This window comes from Girardinichthys multiradiatus, chromosome 14 (assembly GCF_021462225.1).
Source record: "Girardinichthys multiradiatus isolate DD_20200921_A chromosome 14, DD_fGirMul_XY1, whole genome shotgun sequence".
NCBI classification, from domain to species: Eukaryota; Metazoa; Chordata; class Actinopteri; order Cyprinodontiformes; family Goodeidae; genus Girardinichthys; species Girardinichthys multiradiatus.
The window spans coordinates 12,423,887-12,448,862 of record NC_061807.1 but is presented as its reverse complement, the minus strand read 5'-3'; the positions used below and the strand labels follow the sequence as shown (position 1 = coordinate 12,448,862).

The 24,976-nt window shown below is 39.6% G+C and overlaps 1 protein-coding gene across 2 annotated transcripts; it reads right to left on the bottom strand.

The window, feature by feature from the left end:
- Window positions 1-589: 589 nt before the first annotated feature.
- On the bottom strand, window positions 590-24,976 carry LOC124880890 (F-box/WD repeat-containing protein 7-like). Of its 2 annotated transcripts, none has more exons than XM_047386292.1 (13): window positions 24,683-24,976; window positions 17,830-17,912; window positions 16,518-16,653; window positions 15,591-15,725; window positions 15,382-15,505; window positions 12,839-12,975; window positions 12,635-12,748; window positions 8,291-8,472; window positions 7,421-7,646; window positions 7,268-7,334; window positions 5,952-6,095; window positions 5,572-5,775; window positions 590-3,844 (listed from the first exon to the last, which is right to left on the bottom strand). In XM_047386292.1, exons 1-13 carry the CDS (start codon window positions 24,719-24,721, stop codon window positions 3,705-3,707), a joined length of 1,731 nt encoding a protein of 576 aa, XP_047242248.1. In that variant the 5' UTR covers window positions 24,722-24,976; the 3' UTR covers window positions 590-3,704. The 2 variants fall into 2 exon arrangements, with proteins under 2 accessions (XP_047242248.1, XP_047242249.1); XM_047386293.1 differs by having other exon boundaries at window positions 5,626-5,775; window positions 24,683-24,973.

Sequence of the window (24,976 nt, the reverse complement as noted above, 5' to 3'; positions counted from 1 at the left end):
ATAGAAAGTACGCCTCGCTTAGTGAATTTATGTTTTTTTTCTGTGCCTGCTTCCTGCCCTCTCAACTTCCAACTACTTGTTTCAGATGTCCACTGTGTCCGGTTCTGTTGGAGGGTTCTTCCTATCTAAAAGGACAGGTTCCTCTTAACTATTGCTGCATGCTTGGTCAGGATGAGGTATTGCTGCGAACGCCTCGATGCAACGACTGGGCTTCATTAACCTTTAACTAAATGCCATCTTTTTATTAATTAAATCTCACTGTATTCTACTACAATTGAATTGGATTGGACAGCATGCAATACAATCTGATTGTGAATTTATGATTGAATTGGAATAACCTTGTTATGAATTGAATCTAAATTGAAAACTGAAACTTAATCACATCTGCTGGACTTGATAATAGTGTAAATTGATCCATCTACTTAATGAGAGAGCATAAGATGGGTCATTTAGCTCATAACCTAACAGTGGGTAATAAATATTTAATAAATAAATAAATAGTTAAAAGCTATTTTTCTGGTTGGTCTAAAGTAAAAGCTTTATAAAAGCTGAGCTGAATTGTAACCAAAGTAAAGACCAGGAGTCTGCATTTTATAAAACTCATGTTTATTGATTCATTTTCATTCATCCAGTTCTTTTTTTCATTCAACCAGGACAATATTTTCTCAGTTTTTTATAATTATAAAAAGTTCATTATGTACATCCTCTCTTTACTTACACTATTTCACAGAATACTATCAACAAAGAGCCTCACACCTGCAAAAGGTCAACCCTCCTGCCTGAAATACCACTTGTTGCTGGGGGAAGATCTGCTCCAAACTCTGCCTACTGGCTGGAAGAGTTGCCTGGCAACAGCGGCTTATTGAATAAATGTCTGCAGCCAGGAACTGATTTAAATTATTTATCCTTTTTTATGTGTTTCAATAACCGAGGCCAAACATGATCATTAACAGGAAGGAGAGTGTTTCACATAAAACTCACAACAGAAATTAATTCTAAGACTTCAATTAGGGATGTTAAAAAGATTCAGCCTTTCTCAACCCGTTTTCTCCTCAGCGTCCTCACTGAGAAAATGGAAAAGTGAAGCCATGAGGATTTATTCAAAAACCTGCATGTACATAATTAATCCAATGTTAGAATACCTGCTGATATCTGCTTTTTACATCTTTTTATGGTCAAAATGTGGCTAAACGTTTCACACAAGGCAGGTCTCTGGGGTTCAGGAGATTAAATTTAAACCTTTTTTACTTGGATTAAGCCTGTAATTAAGGGATGAACGTAAAGACAGACCTAATTAGGGTTCAGCGGTGCAAATGCATAAATAATTACACAAAAAAGCGTCATTACTGACAGAACAAATTAAAGTTCCCTGAACTCATTTATGGTTTCCTTCAAACAAGTGCGATTGAAACAATATTGTTAAATATTAAATAATTATTTTATCAGTCTTGGAAATTAAGCAATATTTGGCGCTTTTAAAAAAGAAAACAAAATCTGAATTATGTGTAGCTGCTTCAAACCAAAGCAGCAGATATAAAAGCAGAACATCAGGAAAGACCATCTGCTTCTGTCTCCTGTTTAGTGGCTATTAAGGTAAGAAAAAGGCACAAGGTGATAAATGCATTGATTTTATCATCTGTTCTCGGTTTCTTCTGCCTTTAGATTCATTACATTTAAATCCAACGTTTATAAGGCTGAGTGAAGCAAATCAGCTGCAATTTGAATGTTCCTGCTGAAGGGAATTTTGAGGTACAATAATGGCTTTTTTCTTCGCAATAATTACGTTTTTATTGTTCCCTGTTCTAAAGGAGATGATAAAAGAAGCACTTCGCCTCCATTCTGTAACATTTACAGAAGTCTCGTTAAAAACGTAACGTGAACATTTCTGCGTCATTTTCCTCACCTCCGAAGAAAAAGAGACTGGACCTCAGAGAACGAGAAAAAAAAAAAACACTTTTAAAAAGGTAAATAAAAAATAATAATGCTTAGTGTCTATGAATCATATCATGTTCTTCAGCTGTGACTGGGAGAAGCTTTTAGAGGTCTATCTTGGAAATTTTATGTCTGCCATTTCTTTTTTTAATATCCAAGCCATTCTCCAGTTCTTAAGATAAACATTTAGAGATGAAAATAGCAGGAGTGAATTGGAGTTTAACACTCAGCACTCTGAGGTAGGAAAGCTGTAAATCCTACAGCAGTGGGAGACACACAGGGCGAAAGAGGACAAAAATACCTGCATCTTAACGTAAGGACCGAATACGTGAAACTATAGGCATGAGATCAGCGTTAATCCAAAAGTTTCTGAATATTATACAGGGTCAAAGGTTAGAGTGAGACATTATCAAACTCCAAGATAAACATTCTATCATAAAGACATAAAAAAGCATTTAGCTTAAAGTGTGACTGTTTAAAAACAATAAAAGGTATACAAATTCATAGAAGAGTCCAGCTTTCTGTCACGTCTCCATGTTGAATGATGTTTGTACTGTACGGCTTATTAAGGGTGGATTTTCTTACTCTTTACATGCTTCTTTAATGGCTTTAATGTTTCAGTATTTGTTGAATGTCTTCTATTTATCTTAGATTTCCACAGCACCTCGGGGAAACTTGGTTTTAAATGTAAATAAAATGGACCTGGAATCTTTCAAAATCTCAGTTTCTGTCTTTGAGAAATGTTTTGCAGTTTTTTGCGAACCTCAGAGACAAAGTATAACTTATCTCTGCCAGAACTTTTTACTGACCGAGCTAATCACTTTTGGAGGAATTAAAAACTAAATAAAAAGTATAAAAAGGGTGGAATAAAACGGCAGAATAATAATAGTAACCAACCTCCTGACGAGTAACTGTTAATCATGAGGAAGAGGGAAAATCCTTCCTTAACAGAGACCCTTCTTTGGACCCAATTGGACCTTGTTCTGTTTTCTTCCTTCCCTTCTGTTTTTAGCAGCAACAGATGAGCTGAGGGATTAGCTTAATGTGCCAAACTGCAGCAACTCAGTTTCATTTCCCTACATTATTTCTGACAAATGTTTTAAGCTCTCCAGCTGTTGCAGATGTGAGGCTCTGGTTGTGGTTTTTAGGGTTAGTTCTCCCTCTTTGCATGATGGGGAAACAACATTCCCAGCATGTCTGGCTCCAGCAGCTTGTTTTCCAGACTCGTAACAGTCCTGCAGAGGGCTGGAACACGACACGCCCAGTACAGTCAGCGTTGGAGAGCGACCTGGCGGATATTACACCGGTTTAGAAACAACGCTGACTGAATATGGGCGGGAAAATCACTCGCCTCCATCGCCTGCATCTGTCTGGCTGTTGTGGTTTGGTGGATTTGGTTAAACTGCATCTTCACCTCTTCGTTGTTACAGCAGCAAAAAAAAGGAGCGAATGCCCTCATTCCTCATCCAACGGCTACATTCAAAACTTCGCCATCTTACTGAGATAAATCAGTCTGTTTGTCAAACTTTCATATATAATATATTTACATTATTCTGAGTGGCACACGTTGCTTCAGTCACTTTTTGATTTATCATCAAGCAGCAAGTATTTCCTCCATACGTCTCTGTCAGCCAATCAGGTCGTGTTGAAACATTCACAGATGACTGATTGGTTCAGTCAGGACTTTGGTCAACAACAACAACAACAACAAAAAGTCTGTAGCTTCGCCATTAAAAATAAAACCGTTCCAGTCTGGATTTTCATTTTCTCTCTCATTTCATATCCATGTCCTTCTTCATGTCATCCAGGTCAAAGTCCAACAGGAGCAGCTTGGTCTCCTCGGTGCCGTTCCGGCTTCCTGCAGCACACACCAGCCGGGTGTCGGACGCTCTGATTCGCCAAACCACGCCACCTGTGGAGCATCACAAAAGGAATAACACATCAGTGTTGTTTTCACGTCTCAAAGTGGTCTTGATGAACAGTTCTCTGAGTATTCTTGGTTTTCTGCTGGAATCTGGGCCTTATTCCTTTAGTACTGATCATAAAACACTTAACGGTATTCATCAGGGATCATTATTTGGCCCACAGATGTACTCAAATCATAACTGTAACATCAGCTTCTCTGCTTATGATGTTATCTTGTACACAATCCCAAGTTAAACAACCCGGCCTTCTAATCTCCTCCAAATCTTCCTGTGTTTAAAGAAATGCTTAAAACTGATCTTCCTATCTCATCTGTGCTTCAATAGGCTGTATCTATAAGATGCAGATATAACCTGTTGTGGCAAAAAAATATATTATTGTCCAAGCACCGTTATGATGAAAATGACTCAGTCAGGTTTATTAAAAATCTCGCAAGATGAGAACAAACATTCTAGTCACAGCACCAGAGAATTGTTCTGTCGCTCCTTCAGAGAGTTGCTCCACGTTTCTTTTACACAGAACCGGAGATATATTTCCACACAAGCTGTAGGAACCTGACTTTCTCACCAAGTCTGGGTCCAAACAGACCTTTGTGTTTCCTGCTTTGCAGCTGCAGGGCTCATTCTAACAGGTAGACAACCTTCAGAGGCAGAGCAGAACCTTACCCGGGACCCCGTAAGCATATTAGGACAATTAAGACATTGCATAACCATAAGCTAACAGTAATAAGACTATGAAAAGCAAAGTTCAACCCATGGGATTAAATGAGATTTAATCACATTTTTTATTCTAAGCTTTATAAACTGGTGCCATTACTTGCGAAGCACCACTTATTTTCTTGCTAGAGATCAGAAACTTGCTCCAGTTTGCAAAGGCTTAAATAAATTTACAGGTGGAGACGTTTTTTATTGACATAATGACGTGGCTCTGAACTGGCTCTGTAAATACTGGTTTCCTCCAAGCTGGTCCCAGGGCTGAACTGGTGCTGGTGTTTGTTTAGAACCAGTTCTTTGTGTTTTCATCATCAGAGGAAAGAACTGCTTTTAATAGGAGCTGGAGACGTGTCCAAGGAGACCAACAACTGATCGCCATGTTTAAAATAACTTATGTTGTTTTTACTTAGTTAATGACAAAAATACATTAAAAACCCTCAGGTACAACTTAAAAAATGTAACCTGATGTAACTTTCATGTTAAACTCATGTTTTTCAGTGCTGCTGGTGCCGATCCAACATCAGCTGATTGGGATGATCACAGGCACCGCTTGGTTAAAACCGGACTAGTAAATCCAGCTGGTGTTTGCAGGAGTCCCGTGATAAATGATGTAATTTGTGTGGTTAAACTGTTTCTTTGCACATCCAGGAGGAGTGACTGCTGCAAGTCACTGACTGGATGCAATCTGCTGGTTTTCCTTAGATAGAAAAACTTTATCACCAATTTGAATGAATAACTGAATCTGACTGCACTGTTCGATGGTTAGGATTAATTGGAGTTCATGTACCACACTTGAAATGATTTGATTGAACTGACTTTGTGAAGTGCCTTGAGATGAGATGTGTTGTGAATCGGCGCTGTATAAATAAAACTGAATTGAATTGAATTAAAATCCTTCACAAAAACAAAACCAGTTCTTTTTAGGAACCAGTTAAGAACTTGCTGTAACACCAGTTCTTGTTAAGCTCTGGTGGAAATGTGGAAAACCAAAACTGCTTCTTACCAGCTCCTATATGTGAATAGTGTTGGTTGTGACACTCTGCTGTGAGATCCTGACCTGATCCCCGGCTCTGCAGCGCCACCACGTCCCGTAGCCAGGCTCCGGTCCGCAGGTCCCACAGCTTGACGGTCCCGTCATCGGAGCTGGACAGAACCAGGCCTCTGCAGAACTGCAGGCACGTCACTGCAGACTGGTGCTTATTGGGACCTTAATGAAGGACATCAACACAGAAAGTCAGTATATGCTTCTAACAACAGAGACATGTCAGCTTCATGTCCCACAGGCAGCTATTAGTCATATTCATGAGTGTTTCAGGCTTCAGGCTTTAATTGGACAGATTTTACTTCCTGTTTTCTGCACCCATTCCTACATTAATATCTCACCCTGCAACGTGTGAAGACACTGTCCTGTCCGGATGTCCCACACTCGTACAGTGGAGTCTGCGTTCCCGGACACCAGGATGTTGTCCCGCAGCTCCATCCCGCTCGTCAGCGACTGGTGGCCAGTCAGCGTGTGGACACATCCACCTGAACACACAGTTCATGTTAAGGTTAGCACGAGACCGGTCCATCCTAAAGGGAACTTAAACCCATTGTGTATAAATGTTTTAGTATTAATTCTGGTTTCCTGATGATATATGTGATGCTGCTTTGTTTCCACCAGAGGGCACCAAACTGTCAAAACTGACATATAACCTCTTAAATTTATGGACATTCTTCTTTGTAAAAGAGCTCAAGCTCAATCAGATTGGTTGAAGAGCATCTGTGAATGCCACAGATTCTCAGTTGGATTTTGATCTGGACTTTGACTGGGCCATTCTAAAAACACGAACATCCCTTGATCTAAACCATCCCATTGTAGCTCTGGCTGTATGTTTAGGGTCATTGTCCTACTGGAAGGTGAACCTCGACCCCTGTCTCAAGTCTCAGCCTCTAACAGGATTGTTCTGCATTTAGCTTCATCGATCTTTACTTCAGCTCTGATCAGCTTCCCTGCCCCTGTTCAGAAACGTCCCCACAGCATGATGCTGCCACCACCGTTTCTGGGTAAAATGCTGTTTAAGTTTTTTCACCTCCCAGATCACTTTGCATGTACAGTGCTAAGAAAAATACTTCAACCCCTTACAGAGACCTTCTTTTTCAGTTTTTTTTTTTTACTTTTTCATATAATTTCATATCAGAAAAACACAATTTTTTGTGATTATTTCCTTTACTAAAAGCCATCCAAACCAACCTGGCTTTTATTAGAGAAAAGATTTGTGGAGTGTGTGACCAAGAAATGTCTTGTCAACAAATTCTTCCACCTGAGCTAAAGATCGCTGCAGCTCCTACAGAGTTATCATGGGCCTCTTTGCTGCTTCTCTGATTAATGCTCTCCTTGACTGTCCTGTGAGTTTGGATCAATGCCCATGTCTTGATAGGTTTACACTTTTACCATGTTCAGATGAACAGCTGGGTCTTAACTAACCTAACTTAACTCTTACCCATTAGCTAAAGAGCAGACGTCTGCGTTGTTGCAGTGCATTTTATTTTATTTATGGGTATCAGAGTTCCCTTTGCAGAAGGGCTCGATTTATCTGTAAAAATCTAAAAAAATTACTTTGGTGTGAAGTTTGTGGTTTTGATGTATTAAAAAGGTGAAAAGGTTAAAAGGGTGGAACACTTTTGCAAGACACTGTATGTATGTGCCATATATTTACCTGTCTCCACATCCCAGACTCTGATTGAAGTGTCCAATGAGCCGCTCACCACAAAGACGCCATCAAACTGCAAAGAGGAAGAAACCGCTGTAGATCTTCCCAAAACAAGGGGGTGAAAAGGTGTAACAGACCCTGATGTGTGTGTGTGTTTACCTGCAGAGAGTACACTCTGTTGGTGTGTCCCTGGAGGGTGTGCAGGCACACCTCCGTCTCTGGGTCCCACACCTTCACCATGTAGTCATAGCCGCCCGACACCACGCGGCGCCCGTCGTACTGGACGCAGCGGACTGCCGCCACGTGGCCCGTCAGCACGTGCTCACAGCTGCCCGTCGAAACATCCCACACGCGCAGCGTTGTGTCCCGGGAGCCCGACACCACCCTGTCAGAGAGGGCATGACATCACTGCAGCTTTAACCAATCAGATTACATTAGGTGGCAGAGCAGACCACTTTAAGAGTTGATCTTCTGCTATGAGTATGATAAAAACACATTAACTTTAAAGTAACTTTTGATCAAATGAAACTCCTGTTTCTATAGGAATATGTGCTAACCGACCAGGAGTCTAATCCCAGTAGAACCACAGGGAACTTTAGCATTAAAATTGCTCTAAAAAGCTCAGATTCACCTTTAAGTGTATGTAAGGGAGAATCTGAATAAATAAATCAGTATAGTGGGAAACAAACTATGAGTATGATGCTATAAGCTGCAATTTGTGTTTATCTGTGAAATTATCGCCTTCTCCTCCAAATTTACATTATTATACGGAATTATTATACTGAATTATTATACTGCATTACTGATGACTGTGTTTGTTTGTTCATATATGCACTCCTCGCTCTGCTCCGCTGGCTTTATGCGTATTCATGACCCTGATAAATGATGCTACAACAAAAAGCATAAATATCCTGCATCGGCAGGTTACTATGGAGACAAGAAGCAGCTACACAGCCATGCATGTGTGTGCCTTTCGGGGTCCCTGTGGTTGTCATGGAGACGGGATGTTCCTGTGTGTGTCTGAGTTACCTGTTGCCGTGCAGGTGCATGCATCGCACGGTGGACGTGTGCCCGTACAGAGCGTGTACGCACTCCCCGCTCTCGGCGTCCCAGATCCGCAGCGTCCGGTCGGTGGAGCCGCTGATCACCGTGGCGCCGGCCATCTGGCTGCACCACACACCTCCAGTGTGACCCGTCAAGGTGCGCAGACACTGAGACGCAGAGACGAGAGGACGTCAGAGGGAACGTCTCATGTTTGACTTTTAACAATCTGAACGATCAACTCTTAAAGCACCGCCACATTTATGCTGACTCCTTGTAAAAATGTGTAAAAAGTCTTAAAATTAAAGTTAGCCTATAATGTACCAGCATAATCTCACACTGGCAGGAAAATATCAAACCTGTCTATAAATATTTATTCAGAGAGGACAAAGTTTTTCAACAAAATCACCAGTTACCGGCACCCCTAATACGTCCTATAAAACATAATTAAAAGCATTTTATACAAATATTTAAATGTTCCTTTTTTAAAAGCTGGTGAGGAACTTTTAATTAGTCACCCATGCCTTCTTGCATCCCTGGGGTATACATTTAATGTGACACAGAGGTCCATTTCTCTTCAAGAGAACACGGCATTCAAGTAGGTAAGAAATGCCTACAAGAAAATAACTTCTCGCCTAAACCTGAACATAGTTACAGTCACAGCAACAATTAAATGACAAGCGAAGCTGGATGAAGATCCAAGTTTATCTTGTCACCGCCCAGAGCGAGGAAGAGGATGAGGTTGAAAAAAAAAGAGCTCCAAAGCTCAATGTTGGAGAACTGCTTTAAAATGTTTCATTTTAGGGTCACCAAGTCTCCAAACAACGGTTCCTAGGGGTGAAACCTACCTATCTGCTGCTTTAAGCTTTTTTGGATTTAAAGATTAATAAAATAATTAAAAGAAAGCTTAGAAAGATGGTTTACAAAAAAAAAAAAGATAAACAAATAACATCAAACAATTTTTGCACAAAGGTACTTTGATTATTAAAAGCTTTTTGTTCTATATTAAATGAAGTTGTTTAGAAATGTTTCTGCTTGATACCAACTTTAATCAGAATTTCTTTTATGAACATAAAATTTGTAATATTCTGATCTGAAATTAATTTTAAATTAAAGTTATCAACTTTGAAAAATGTCTTTTGCTTTCATTTCAAGAAACACGTGAAACGAGCCAAAACAATTAAGCCAATCTTACTCAAATTAAAATGTCAACAGTAGCTCAGACATAAATTGCACTTTAAAAGGATGACTGCGTGGTCATTAATGCCATTACAAGGGGTAACTCCCATTTAAAATGTTTATACTGATGTTGTCTATGATATTGTTTTCACTGAGCGCTTTGAAAATCGCTCAGACCTACACACCACAGAGAACTTTCACAGCATAGCGTTGTTAAAAGGAGTCCTGACCCTGCTATCGGTGTATTTTATACTATAATACACAGCTGGAGGGCAAACTATTGACCTTAACTGAAATATAATGACAAAAAACAGAAAAGAATGAGAAAGGTAAAATCTGGAATTGATGTTTTACATAATCTGCCTGTGTGAGTATTTGTCTCGCCACATTCTCTACAAACCTGTGTGTCAATATTTGTTTTACTTTCACAGCCGCTGCCGAAGGACAAGGAGACAGAGACAATTCAGTTTCACCTTGGAGGTGTTGTAGTGGGGGTTGCCGTGGCAACGGGGAGCTTCAGCAACCGCAGCCTCCGCCCGTCGGGTTACAACCCGACCGTCATGTCCTGAGACTGCTGTTTGTTTAAACTAAGATGATGCTTAAAGCCGAGATGATGAACAAGCGCCTCTTCATCGCTTCAGGCTAAAAGGCGTGTTTGTTTCCTACATGGGCAACAAACCATCTCTCCAAACTCTGCAAACTTCCACCAGCTTTTCCACCAACTTGGAGCGCATTACAATAACATGACATTTTCCTGGATCCGGACTCAAATGCTGATCTTTAAAATCGAATTATTTTTGTGCTTTTAAAGAGGCGGGAAAGGTACTCACTACACGAGTAATTAGTGTTCACACTGAGGCAGGCCTGGACAGAAACAGGGAGCAGGTGTGTCGCGTTGAGGAATGTTCAACCGAAACCAGAAAGCATACCTCTTTGTTTTCTTTAACTAAATGACACACTCAGTGACCTCCTTGACACTATGATGACATACTGTATATGGGAACATGTTGCATTTTAGAGCTGTTCTGTAAATCATAGGAGCTTTAACTGAGGTTTCAGTAGCAGACATCTAGAAATATTCAAACGTTGCTGCCTTGAAAGCATCCCAACAGCTGCAGCTGCTATCATTTCAATAAGTGAACTTTGTATCGAAACTGCCCGAATAAACTTTGAACTCTCACCTGTCCTGATAGGAGGGGAAGTTTTGCTGATACCAATCTGACTTTAAGGCTATTTTGAAATCTGTTAGCACATTCCTGGAATTGTAAGGATCCATAAACTACCCTCTAATGACCAGGCTTATCTTCACAAGAACTCTCTGATATGAATTTTAGCGACCCCAACCACGTATGGGCCGGTATGAGACTGATAGGATGACAGCATTGAGTAAAAATATCTGCTATTTACAAAATAATGTTAAGCTTCAAGGTATAACATTATTTAATTGGTTTTATTTAAAAAAAGAATTATAGCATTATAGCAACTACACAGCAGGTTTATTCCCTAGAGTATGTGGACCCTTATCTTAATTCAATTCAATTTAAAAATACTTTATTAATCCCAAAGGGAAATTAAATGTTGTTATAGCTCATATTATGAAGGTTTCTTCAAAGAGCCGTTGTAGATGCTGATGGCTGTGGGCAGGAAGGATCTCCTGTAGCGCTCCGTCTTACAGCAGATCTGAAGAAGCCTCTGACTGAAGACACTCTGTTGTTGTAGGACAGTCTCATGAAGAGGATGCTCAGGGTTCTCCATAATGTTCTTCATTTTATGAAGAATCCGTCTTTCCACAATGATCTCCAGAGGTTCCAGAGGAGTCCCCAGAACAGAGCCAGCCTTTTTTAAAAGACTAAAACAGAGCAACGTTGCCATACTTCATTTAGCCTTCCACACCATTTTGCTCCAGGATCTGGTCCTTAACCAATTTAACTAAATGTCTACGTGTCTTGTAGCAGCCTCAATAAACAGCAAATGAGCCTCTGTAAAAATAACAGTTTCGTTTCAAATGTCTTCTAATAGCTTCTGTTTGACCTCAGAATATTATACCACTTTGCCGTGTTGCTTATTATGAAGTAATACTGGAAGTCTAACAAGCTAAAATTGGCTTGTTAGTTAGTAGGGCTACCTGCTGAAGTAGCTGGCATCCATTTGTTTTTTCAACAGAGATGCTGCGCATAGCTTGTCAACTATAGTTTATAAAAGTAAGTGCGACTGTCACTTCATTAGTTTCTACACTCTGTCTGTGTTTTTGAAACCAGAAATATTTCCAAACAAATGTATCTCTCTTGTAAGCAAGAGAAAGTGTATAGGACTCTTCTTTTAGCATACTGCTGACTGTGCACAGTAACAAGTGATGGAGGGGCTGCACTGAGTCTGCACTGCAGAACAAACCTTGTCCATCCTGGCACTTTCTCTTGGTTAAACCATACGAGGAGTGTAACAGAAATATTTAACAGTATTAAATCTATAACTATTTAAAACCTCGGTATACATACTAGTAACCAGTGTAGGTCCAATTCCAACTACCGAGACCGATGCTACATACCTATTATTGCAAACCTTCCCTGGTAGAACAATAGAAGTTAGTTACCTTAACGTAGAGTAGCTCAGCTAAGTTATTTCTGTTTCTTTTAATGGACCCTGCATTGCTGGTGTAGACCAGGATAAAGACAGGTTCAGAATACATTTATTTTATGTCTGTGTGTGTTTGAGGATGTGCAGGTGTTTGCTGCAGCATGAGAAGGTAGAAAGAACGGCATGTGACCATTAACAAACAGAGCCGATCACTGTTGACTCTGTTTTCACCTTTAACACACATACTATATACGCTATGCATTGAACTACAGCTGCTGCAGGCTGTGTGTGGTTTATTGTGTTTGTGTGCACAAAGAGTGTTTGAACAGTATTTCAGAAACACACCCAGACTAAAACAACTGGTCTGTCTGCCGCCACTTTATTCTGTTCTGTTCAGTAACATCTGCCTCATCAGGTCCTACATAAAAGCTTCAGCAGCATTTGATAATTTATTTTTAAAACTAATATCAGCACATGCTGAAATGTTCAGAGACAGATATGGTGATGTGGTTTCAGCTGAAGCAGCAGAAAACGGTAATTTATTTAATCAATACGCCTGTCTGAGATGCTGCGTCGTACCTTTCCAGTGACGGCAGACCACACTTTGAGCGTGTTGTCATCTGAGCCGCTGACAATCAGGTCGCCGCTGAACTGAAGGCAGGTGATCACATGATCATCGTGACCTTTTAGCACCTATTAAAACATGGAGAGAATCACCTCCACTCAGTTGGTGTTTATAAACCTTAGGACAATCTGTATGGTCTAAGCTGTGTGGAATGATACCATTGGTTCCCTCGTGTCCCCCTTCCTCCAGTTGGTCTCTATGCGATGCTGTCTTATGTAGGCAGATTTCCACGGGCTGAAAGAAGCGCCAGGCTGCACACACTCTCTACGACGATATGACACACTGTCTGATATACCTGAAGAGAGGAAAAAAGACGTTATACAACAGAGTCAGATGTAATGGCTGTCCTCTTACTGTGTCCTGATGCCATACAAAATTTAAACCCGGCTGTAGTAGATGTAGCCATGGTAGTTTTAAATAAAATGAACGCGAAGTTGTTTATGTTTAGTTGTTGAAACAGTTAGTACCATGTTGAGTGGAAATTAGTTATGTCATTTTTCTGTCTTTTCTTATCCTTAAAACAATTAGCTAAATTCAATTTATTTATAGCCCTGTTTCATTTAGACAGTAAAAAAAGTGCCTTTAAGCTCCAACTTCCTATTAAAGCTGTCTTCCAATTCAAAGGCTGCAGTTCTAGGATCACAACTGGGCTTTTTGGTCATCCTGTGAATGTTTGAAACCATTTAAAAATCTGTAATGAGACAACTTCACTTCAGCAGGAAAGGTGCAAGCACAAGGTGAAGAAGGTCAGAGTTTGAGTTTAAAATGCCCTCAGATTTGTCGTGGCGCTGGTGGCAGGGGGTTAAACACTCGACCCATGTATGGAGGCCTTAGTGCTCGACGCAGACTGTTGTGGGATCGAATTCTGGCCCGTTGACGGTTTTTGCACTACCATACCGCGCTCTTTCCACACCATTTCATGTCTCATTACGGTCTAAAAAATACTTTGAAAAACAAAGGCACTAGAGCCTAAAAAATAATAATAAAATGCCTCCATTAACTTTCAACCAAAATATTAAAATGTTTGACAGTCAACATTCATTACAAAAGAGCTTGATAAGGCTAATGAAGCTAATAGCTAAAAACACTACCAAATTAGCCAACATTAGGTTCTCTGCTTTATGTAAATAACTGACACCTTGACATTTAAATGGAGATGACAGCTGAGAAACTATATAGCTTACATAAATTAGGCCATTTTCCCTTAGTTGGTGTAGAGCTATTAAGCTAATAGCTAACAGCTTCACAGCAAACAACTAATACTATGCCCCGTTATTTGAGTTTACATTAGTTTGGCTTCTTTATAATATGAATCCCGAAAAATATATATATTGACAGAAATAACTGCAGAGAAACTTCCCTACGCTTGAAAACAATAGACTCTTATTCTGTATTTGATCTAATAGTTTTAACTGTGGCGGTGTAGGGTGATGTTAATTGCTGGAATAACGTTAGCAGTTAAAGCTTCGACGTTGGGATGATAGTTTTGCTTTCTCTAAAAGCCTTTAGTGTTATTGCTTTGAACTTTAATTAGTTAGGTAGCTTTAGTCTAGCTAAGTCTAGCTTTAGTTTAGTTAGCTTGAAGTCTACATGAAAAGTTGTTCCATCAGTATGTAAATGGAAGATGCCAATGAAGGCTAGTTGCATTTGTATTCTAACTGATTTCTTGCAAACAGCAACACTGTTCCCAGTGGTATGGCGTGAGGGGTAATAATTAGCCTTATTTATGAAGCTAGTGAGCTGCAGTTAGTGCTCCCTTCATTAGTATGGCTGTGGTGTGGTGCTAATGTTAGGTAGCCTCATTGGTATGGCTGCTGAGTGCTGGCAGTGAATCTCAACTGACTGGCTGAACGCCCAGCCGCACACACAAACACACACACTTATCCACTGCATTGCGCTGAATGAAAGAGGAGTGATGGATTGCTGTATTAGCATGTAACCCTCAGGTTGAAAGGCGTTTTACATCCAGGAAGTTTGTTTTTTAGTTTGAATTCCTGCTTTTTTGTTTAATCCTTTAAAAAAAAACATACCTGCAGGGTTTATGCTCAGAGCACACTTACAAAATAGGTCACGGTTATATTGTTTTAAGGAACAGAAACGTATTTATATATAAACTACTTAACTTACTGTCTGTATTCTATAAATGTATTTAATTTATTTCAAGTAAATTTCCATCTGCATCATACTCAACTCTGCCAAGACTCCATTAGGAAAATGCTCAGTCCATTAGCTATAAGTAAATTTGACAAAGGTTAATCTAACGGTTTTTAGATAATCTGTCCAAGGTAATCATTTTCATCATCTTGCATTATTTTAAATGGATTATTCTTATGGTTTAGGGATTTAAAAACAAGACTTCAAATTGAAATGTTTGTGATAATAATACAAGAAAACAAGTTAAACACTTTAAGACTAAGAAAGAACACTAGTTGATTGAGTTAGAGAGCCTGTTTATATCTGAATGATTTACATAGAGTTAAAATGACAAACCATATAAAAAAAAAAATTCCCTTGAAATGATTAATAAAGCAATGAATGTTCCAGCAAAAACGATTAATGAAGGCCTCTTTCAATGGTTGGAATAAATGCTTGAAGTCATTAAAATATACCTCTGGATGGAGCTAATAGAGTTAGAGGCAGAAAAAAACATAAGCTGATAAAATCGGAGTAATAAGGTTAGAGTCTCTGCTGAAGTGTTTACCTTCCTCACGGCATTTCTCCCTCCACAGCAGGTTATCCTCGGCCAGGATCCTCCAATACCTGCAGGTCTGTGCGGCCTCCAGCAGGTCTTTCGGAGCGAGGAAGGTGAGCACGTACAGAGCGAGCTGCAGACACAACCATAAACGCAGCATTAAAACACCATGTCCTGTCACAAAGCCTCAGCAAATGTGGTCATGTTTAAGGCTGTACCTCTTTGGGGAGCAGAGATATGAAGTCTCTCTGGAACTGAGGCTCGATGACCTGCATCATGTGCTTCACCTGGCTGGTCTCGCACCGGTCAATCAGCTCATCCAGAGCCAGGAGCCTCTCTGGGCCGCTCCACGTCTGCAGGCAGACAGAGGAATGAGGAGAGAAAGCCAAGATAATTATAATCATTTCTAAGGCTTCCTTTCTTTTAGTGCCTTTTTCAATTTAAAAGTAACTGATTTTGTATTTGTTTATATCCATAACTAGATTAGTTTGTACTTTTTTTAGTGGTCTTTCATTTCTTTGCAATTGGTTCAATATGCTTTCTTTAATCTGAAACTGATCTTCTCGGAGCTACAAAAGCAGGGTCCATGTTTTTTTCATTTTGCTGTGTGTGCAGATGAGTCCTTTTATGTGAGTCTTCAGCCTCGTGTGTTCCTTTTATTTGCATCAGGACAGCTTGGAGGCAGCGCTCAGCTGCTTCTGTGCTTATGTGCAGCCAGCGGAAGATGTCACATCAACAGAAATCCATTTAGGAAAATGTAAAACCTGAAGAAATGTGGATGCATTTTGCAGTGCTGCAGGACAGGAGAGGTGGAGTCTCGACTCACGACCGAATGAGTCATCCACCCTCCAGCACCAACCCAACAATAAAAACTGAAAGACCCTCAGAAATCCTGCAGAACTGTTTATTAAGACGGCTACAAAAGATTACAAGGAAGTGTGGCTGGTTGGAAACATGACATAAACAACTAAAGGGTGGGTTTCCACTTTTACATAGTTTTTAAGATTTAATCAGAGGCTTTGATCCACAGATAATATTAAGAGGAAAATGTATTTTGAATCTTTTAGCCTTTTATAAAATACTAAGGCTTCTATTCATTGATCTGACTTTAAATATGATAAAAATCATAATTTAAAAAGGTTCACCTGAAAGGTAAGAAGCCAGTCCTGCAGCCCAGAAGGAGGGGGGCCTGAGTTCACGCGTCGCCTCTGAGCTGAATGCCCATTGGCTAGCCGCAGGTCCCCAAATGTTGTAGGCGTGGCCTGAGCCAGACAGGAAGGGCTGCAGGGCAAGGTGAAGATGTTATGATGAGTATTGTTCGGTTATGAATTGCTATAGTGTCTCATAACCCCTTGAACTTTTTCCCATTCTGTCACATTAAAACTACAAAAATAAATATTTGTACTTAATTAGGGTTTTATGTGAAACATAAAGTAGTACATGATTGTGAACTGGAAGTTATATAATAAATAATAACAGGATAAAGGGGTTTTTTTTACAACAAAAAATCTGAAAAGTGTGGCATGCATTTGTATTCAGCTGCCCCTCAATCAGTATTTTGTAGAACCATCTTTCACTACAATTACAGCTATAAATATTTTACGCTACACCTCTACCAGATTGCACATCTAGTATCTGGATGTTTTGCACATTTTTCTAGCTTTAGTTCAGTCAGTTTAGATGGAGAGTGTCTATTTACATCAGTTTTTCAGTCATGCCACAGATTTCTAATTGGGTTTAGGTCTTTAACTGGGCCATTCCAACATGAACAAGCTTGTCCTGCAGGAAGGCGAACCTCCTCCTAAGTCTTGAATCTTTTGCAGTTAATGTCAACCATTCCAAGAGCAACAAAACCTTCCTTCCTCTAATGACAAATCTCTTTAAGGACTAAACCATTAATCACTCTGGGTGAGTTTACCAAATTCCATCATCCCTACATACAATACACTTCCCTAAATACAAATATATACAGTTTACCATTTACAAATAATAATTAAATATTTTATATCTTAACCTTAGCATGTATAGAAATTCCCCACACCTTCTTACCCCATGGCCTCTCCCAGACCCTTTTGGGGTCCGGACCCCCAGGGAAGCGTCAGTCCACCCTGGAGAGGACACAGGTGGACTCTATTTATTAATTAGGAGGCTTCTGAAGGGAACTGGTGGCACTCAATTTTATTTAGTGGTATTAGAGTAAAAGGATGCACAATATACAGTTTAAACCTGTATATTTTTTCATTTTACTTCTAAAATATGTACTGCTATGTGCTGGTTTATTACATAAAATCCAAGAAAAACAAATTTAATTTCTAACGTAGCAAAATGTGGAAAAGATCAAGGGTTAAGAATGCTGGTAGCTTTAGGATAAGCTGATGAGAGGAAACATGAGTGATCCTAGATCCAAATAAACACGTCATGGTGATCTTCACTGTTATATTAAACCAGCTGCGTTACCTGAGGTACCCGTTCCCTTTGCAGTGTTTCTTTCCTGAGGGGAACGGCCGGCCATCTGGACCGTGATCCAGCTTCCTCTTCATCTGAAGTTAGGAAGACAGACAGAAACAGAAACTCTGTCAGAAGATGACAGAGACACCTAGAATGTCAGCAGGCTTCAAAACAAAAGTCACAGAATCGAGGAGAGATGTTTATCAGATGAGTCACATCAGAAGAAGAATCAGAGCAATATTTGACGTTTTTTGCTAATACAATATTTCTGTTTCACTGGGAACTAATTAACCCTTCTGACTTATGTCCCCTATGTGATCCAACCAACTCCACCATACAAACTAAACTCATTTCGTTGGACTTTTGGAATCATTCAACAAGAACTTTAAATTCAGGGTTAAATGGTGTCCAAACCAGTTTTTTAACCCCTTTGGCTTAAGACTGTATTCAGATTTCCTATGTTTTACTTTATTGGTCCCATTTACGCTACTGGCTCAGAGTTTATCTGTTCTTTCTTTCTAGGTGAAACAACTAAAGGAGCTACATCCATTAACATTTACTTTTCCTACCCATAGAAAGTACTCCTGGATCAGTGCTTCTTTGTACTCTTTGTGTCTCTGCTCTGTTCTCTCAAACCCCCAGTCGGTCGTGGCAGATGGCCGCTCACACTGAGCCTGGTTCTGCTGGAGGTTTCTTCCTGTTAAAAGGGAGTTTTTCCTCTCCACTGTCGCTACATGCATGCTCAGTATGAGGGATTGCTGCAAAGTCAACGCCAGTGACTGTCCACTGTCTCTACATGCTCATCCAGGAGGAGTGAATGCTGCAAGTCACTGACTGGATGCAATCTGCTGGGTTTCCTTAGATAGAAAAACCTTTTATCCAATTTGAATAAATAACTGCATCTGACTGCACTTTTCAGTGGTTAGGATTATTTGGAATGTATGAACCTGACTGTTGTGAAGTGCCTTGAGACATTGTGTTGTGAATTGGCGCTATATAAATAAACTGAATTTAATTTAATTTAAATCTTTCAGATCATCAAAGGAGTTTTGATCTCAGAAAAAAATATCCTGAATCAATAAAAAAAAACCACCTTTTTGATAAAGCTGAGTTTAATGTCACGACCAAAACCCAAGCCTGATTACTGTCAGACCTCTAGAATTGAGAAATTCCTTAAGAAGAACCTGTCTGGCAAAATGAAGTAGGCTAGAAGAACTCAAAAAGCAATGCATCATGCCCCAATCTAAAAAAATCAACAACAAAAAAAAAATAATAATCAAGAATAGATGAGAAACAAAGTCGCTGACATCCATCAGTCTGGAAAAGGGTTACAAAGTCATTTCTAAGCCTTTGGGGCTCCAGAAAACTACAGTAAGAACCACAAACCACAGATGGAGAAAACATGGAATAGTGGTGAAAATTCCCAGGCCTGTCTCACATTTGCCAAAAAGGAAAATCTTTAGTGGACTAATGAGAAAAGGTTGAATATTATGGACGGTGTGCATCCTGGTACAACTAACAGAATTTCAGAAGAACATGGTGCCAGACATGGTGGTGGTGGTAGTGTGCGGGTCCTGTTGGCTGCTTCAGGACCTGGATCACTTGCGGTTAATGATGGAACCATGAATTATTTTCTCTACCAGAAAACCCTGGGGAACAACATCCAGCCATCAACCGTGTAACCTTGTAATGAAGAACACTTGAGTTATGCAGCATGGAAAAGGATCCAAAGCTCACCACAATGTCCGCCATTGAATGGCTAAAAACAAAAGTTGACTGAAGGTTTTGGAGTGTCCTAGTCAAAGTCCAGACTCAAATCTGGTTGAGATGCTGTGGCACAATCTTAAACAAGCAGTTCTGGCTCATAAACCTTCTAATAAGACTGGATTAAAATAAATTCTGCAAAGCATAGTGGGCCAGCATTTCTGCACAGTGATGTGAAAAAATGATTGCCAGTTATGACAATTGCTAAATGGCAGTTGCTGCTGCCATAACTGATTATTATTAGGGGGGGGGGGTTACTTTTTCATATTAGGCTAGTTCAGTTGGGTAGCTTTTGTCATTTAAAAAATGAAATCATAATTTGAAATGTGGTTTTATGTTTACTCAGATCATCTATGTCTGATATAAAAACATTTTATTGGGACAAAAAAGCAAACAAAAGAAATTTGTAATGGGGAAATACTTTTTCACAGCACTGTTGTTTTGAATGTGCAAATAATTATAGTTGAAAAAAAAGAACATGCATGACATTTGTGCTTTCGATAGGCCCAAGGTCCAAGATGGAGAAGCGTGAAGCGAGACACTAACACTAATCTCTGCGTAAATTTTAGCGGAATATCCCTTTAACGGCTAAATGACTAGTGGAAGAAGCAGAACAAGGTCCTGTAAACATTTGGGTTTCTGGGTCGTCCCTGATATCAGAAAAAAGATCAGAACAGCTGCTGCAGAGTCCAGAAGTAACAAGGAGATGCAGATAAACTGTTTCTGCTGGAAACACCCACGCTGAGGGGTAAACACACAAACACAGCGACCCGGAGGCCTGACTCAGCCTACCGTCTCCCTCCTCCGAGTGTCTCTCTCAGCAAGTGAATGAATGCAGGAATGCAGAAAATCGGAGGAATGTCGCCGGTGCAGCGTTGCTTTAAAATAGAACCCTGCAAGCCAACAGGCGGCAACACACACACAAACCTGAAGGTCTCAGGCTAGTTTTCAGTAAAGTCAGACTTTCCCATCCAGAATCTGCTCTTTATTTCTCCTTTATGACTCCCTGGCTTTCAGCAACAGATGTCACATCTGTGGCACTTCTGCTAAAAACAAAAAAACCCAAAACTTGACTTTGTGGTAAAAACCAAAAGAATGTGTTTCCTGTTAAAACCAGAATAACTCAGTCCTGATGTTTTAACTCTGGTGCTGCTGGAGCTGGAGCATCTCTGCAGCAGAGTCCACCATTATCAGTCGAGGTTATGCAGTGACCTCGCTACGAACCGAGCCGACAGGCAGCGGATGGCCCATTCATAGGGCTGGATCCTCATAAGCACAAATATTCACCAGATCCTAATGTTCCTACAGTATGAGAATATAATGATACCAATACTTAATAAAGTCCAGGTGGAGTCATTTGTGTAGATTGGTGCTCCCTTATCTGTTTTATTTAGAGATGCACCAATCAGACTTTTCCTGGCCGGTACCGATTTTCACCGGTTTTCCTTCGAGTCTGGCCTGCCCAATCCGATTAACTGGGAAAAACAATGTGCCATCAGATTTGCTGACAGAAGTAATAGATTTAAATACAACAGAGAAAACAACTAATTTTACTAACTTTTTCATATTTTATAACAAACTAAGCCTAATGTTTCTGTGGCTATATTATTCTGATTTGAAGCAATAATGATGGAAAACATTAAATTAACATATTTACATCAATTTATTGGTTTATGTTTAGGCATTTTGTTGATTTAAAGGCCACATCTAACCAGTTGAGGCACCCTCCACGTCCAGTATCCCTCTGTTCATCCTCTAAATTTTGAATCCTATAAGCTCAGCTCTCTTATGGAGCAGATATTACAGACTAATTCCTTGAGAAGCAGATTTGGTTTGTAATATCTCTTTTTCCTGCCGGAATAATTTATTTCCCAGAGGATTATTCTGGAATGTTGAGGTTTTAATATTAATAAGGGATTTCAAGCTGAAATGAAATAAAACTCTAACTGACTTTATTGACAATAGGTCTATAAAGAACGTCTCAGCTGTGTTCTTACAGTGTAAGGACGAAGTCATGTCAGTTTCAAGTTGCTACTCCAGAGTTCTTGCTGTCAAGATCAACGAGCATTAGATCAAATACAGAGTTTTGATGCTTTATCCTGCATACAGGAGCTAAGCCATGCAGATTACAGCAGCTGTCCTCTATGAAATCCTTCTGCTGAGAGCAAAACTCCTATTTTCAAGGCTTGAATATTCTGCAGCTTTTAAAACATTGAAAACTATGCAGAGCTTTATTTAGTTTAAGCTTGAATTGATAAAATGCAGATTAAAGCATACTTCAGGTATGCCAGGTTTAAATCCATTTTTAATCATTTCTATGTGTATTCTAATTTAGTTGTGCTTGTTACAGACCAGGTTTGTCCTGATAACAGGCGTCTACAAGACCGCAGTGAGCTGATCTCCTCTTTTATTTGCATTTCTGCAGAAACATCATGTTTCCAAGCTTTTAATCTGCTGGTTTGCATCAGCAGAGGCAAACAAGCAACAGATAATCAAGTGAAGGCTGATTCCAGTTCATCTCTGTGAGGTTTGGCCCAAACAAAGCAGATTATAGCTGCTGTAATTTGCAGCGTTCCTACATTACTGAGCAAACAATTGCATCTTTCATCTCTGAGATGTGTGTAGGACCAGGAACTGAGTCAGTTATATATTTTCACTTGTAATAATCCATCTTTTTCATTCCTTCAACCGGTTTTATTCCTGCAGTTTGAAGGCATAATGATAAGTTTACCTGGAAATATCACAATTACAGCAGCTGTATTTTGTAATGTTTCTCCTCCAGGGAGGAAAACCTGCACTTTACAGATCTAATCATGAGGATCAAAGCTCTTAGCATAAGCTATAAGCTTTAAATAACATTTTATGATATCATTTCCTATCTGTGAAACCATATTTGAGCAGAACGAGGGCGCCAACATGGCCGTGCTGAGCAATGATTCTCCTTCATTTGCATTTTAACAGAGAAGCAGAAAGATTGTGTTTTAGAGGATTCAATCTTATTGTCTGCAGCTGAAAAGATAAACACTGTCCAATTGGTTACATAGTTCCATTTTCTCTCAGGTTTGACCAAAACAATGCAAACTGCTGCAGCTGCACTTTAAAATGTTCATTTTGTCTGTAGGGAAAGTTTTGGAGGATTAAATCTTGAGTCTTGAAGCTGTAAATTTAGGGTTCATTTCATGTTTTATATTCTTTTGTTTGTGTCAGGCAGCACTGCTCTCTTGTTTGTGTTTTCACATTATAGAAAAGCTGAAGATTTGCTATTTTTACATTTTAAATCTTGCGCTTTTAAGCTATAAAGACTGTTTGTGTGTTTCAAACTTATTTTTCTGAATTTTATTCATTTTTTTGCCAACAAATGAGTCAAAAATTTGAGGTGTTTTGAAATTTTTAATATGTCAAAAAACTGATGGCTGACTAGCATCAGTTTCCTTCTCTTTTAGCCTTGAAGATTTGGGCTTTTAGGGTTTAATCTTAACAATTCAAATGATACAGATATTAGAAAGACTAACAAATGTAATTCAAACCTATTTTACTTTAAGACAGGAAATCAAAACTAGTCACTTTTTTAAGGTTTCAGTCCTGTAGTTTTCAGCTGAAGAGAAACTTAACTGGATACAGTTAAATTTTCCCAGAATATTTACCAAAGCGTTGCAAATAACAGCAGATATCCCTCTTTCTTGGGTCTACATGTTTGACCCAAACACATCAGCTCCTTTATTTGTATTTTAGAGGGAAGCAGAACATTTGTATTTTTAGGATTTAAACTTGAGGTTTCAAATTATAAAAGACAGCTACTGTGTTGCAAAGAGATTCTTTGTACTTCATGACAGAATTTCCTGAAAACATTTGACCAGAATAATTAATTCAATCAAACTATTGATGGGGAAATGAAGCTGAAAATGCAGCTTTATTAGGGCTTAATCTTAAAATCTGAAAGCTACAATCATAAAAACATTTTCCCACAGTTGTTCTGTTCTGTACAACCAACTTTGACCAGAATAATGGAGTCCATGTGGCTCACAGCTTCTCTCCTTGTTAATAATATTCACAAAACAAAATGCAGAACTAATCCTGTTTTAAAGATTTACTTTAAATAGTTTAGAACAGAAAGAAATTGAATAATTATTTACATTTTACTGGCACAACATTGGTCGGAATCTCTAACAGTCCAAATGAAAAATTATAAATAAATTAAAAAACGTCTTTAAATACAGAATAGAGTTGAATAAATAATTTAAAAATATAAGAAAATAACTGGAGGGTAAAATAAACTAACATAAAATATCAGATATTGGATACAGTTACATTTTCATTGAGTAAAATATTGATCCTTTTTTTATGGCACAAAATGTCAGTTTTTAAACTTTTAAAGATTTTTCTGTTTAACCAGATCAGATGGGTTTACATGTCTGTACAGAGCAGCTCTCCTCACTCATTTGAATTTAGAAGATTTTACCTCATGGGTTTAAAATAATGTTTAAAGGGATAAAGTCTATTTTTATATGATTTTCAGACCAGTAAAAGTAAATTTAGCCGGACTAATGAAGTATATGTGGTTGTTCAGGAGAGGTTCCCTGCTTTATTCGCAGTTTGAAAGTTGCACAGTAAATGTTTCATTCTTGTTATCTGCAGGTTAAAAAGACAAATAAACATGAACATTTCCCAGAGCTCTGACCCAACCTCGCTGGATGTCCCTCTCTATAACGGAATAATTAGATTTTAATCTTGTAATCTAAAGCTGTGATGATGATAGGTCCCTGCATGCTGATGCCATCAGTTTTATTGATCAGCACATCTGATCATTTGGACCCCCTGGTTCCGGTTTCCTGCTGGGTCCAGACAGAGAAACACGGCGCTGATGACTAATAATCAATCATGACTCCGAGCAGGGGACGGGCTGGATGAAGAAGAACCTCTCTGTGTTCCTGCTGGTTCCGCAGTGGTCCACTCACACACGCACGCACATGCACACGCACGCGCCTCGCTGTCAGAGGCAGAAACGCCTCGTCATCCCGCCGGTGCACGAGCCCGACAACCTTCGGGATCTGCCCGAGGACCTCTGGAGAGCACGCGCCGATCAATAACCGATACTCACCTTGTAGAAGATGAGCTTCAGGGTGCCGTAGAAACCCATGACCGCAGAGCAACTCCGATACACCGGGAAACACGCAGAAATACACCGACAACAAGTCCCCACGTAGAAACACGCAGATCCAGATCAGTGATCCATCAGAGTTATCGGTGGGTCGATGAGAGTCCACGCAGAGCTCAGCTGCTGCGTCAAGATCCACGTACAGACCTGGTGTCTCTCTCTGTTCTGGCTCTATGAGGCTCGACCTCCGGCAGGAACACGCAGGGACATGCCTCTCTCCGCCGGGTGCTACAGAGG

Bases quoted from the DNA above. Each gene is read 5' to 3' on its own strand.
- LOC124880890 (XM_047386292.1), bottom strand. From the start codon at position 24,721: ATGGGTTTCTACGGCACCCTGAAGCTCATCTTCTACAAG. The intron at 15,726-16,517 runs GTGAACCTTTTT...GTCTGCCTGCAG, and splicing joins ACTGGCTTCTTACCTTTCAG to ACGTGGAGCGGCCCAGAGAG. The intron at 15,506-15,590 runs GTACAGCCTTAA...TTGTGTCTGCAG, and splicing joins TATCTCTGCTCCCCAAAGAG to CTCGCTCTGTACGTGCTCAC.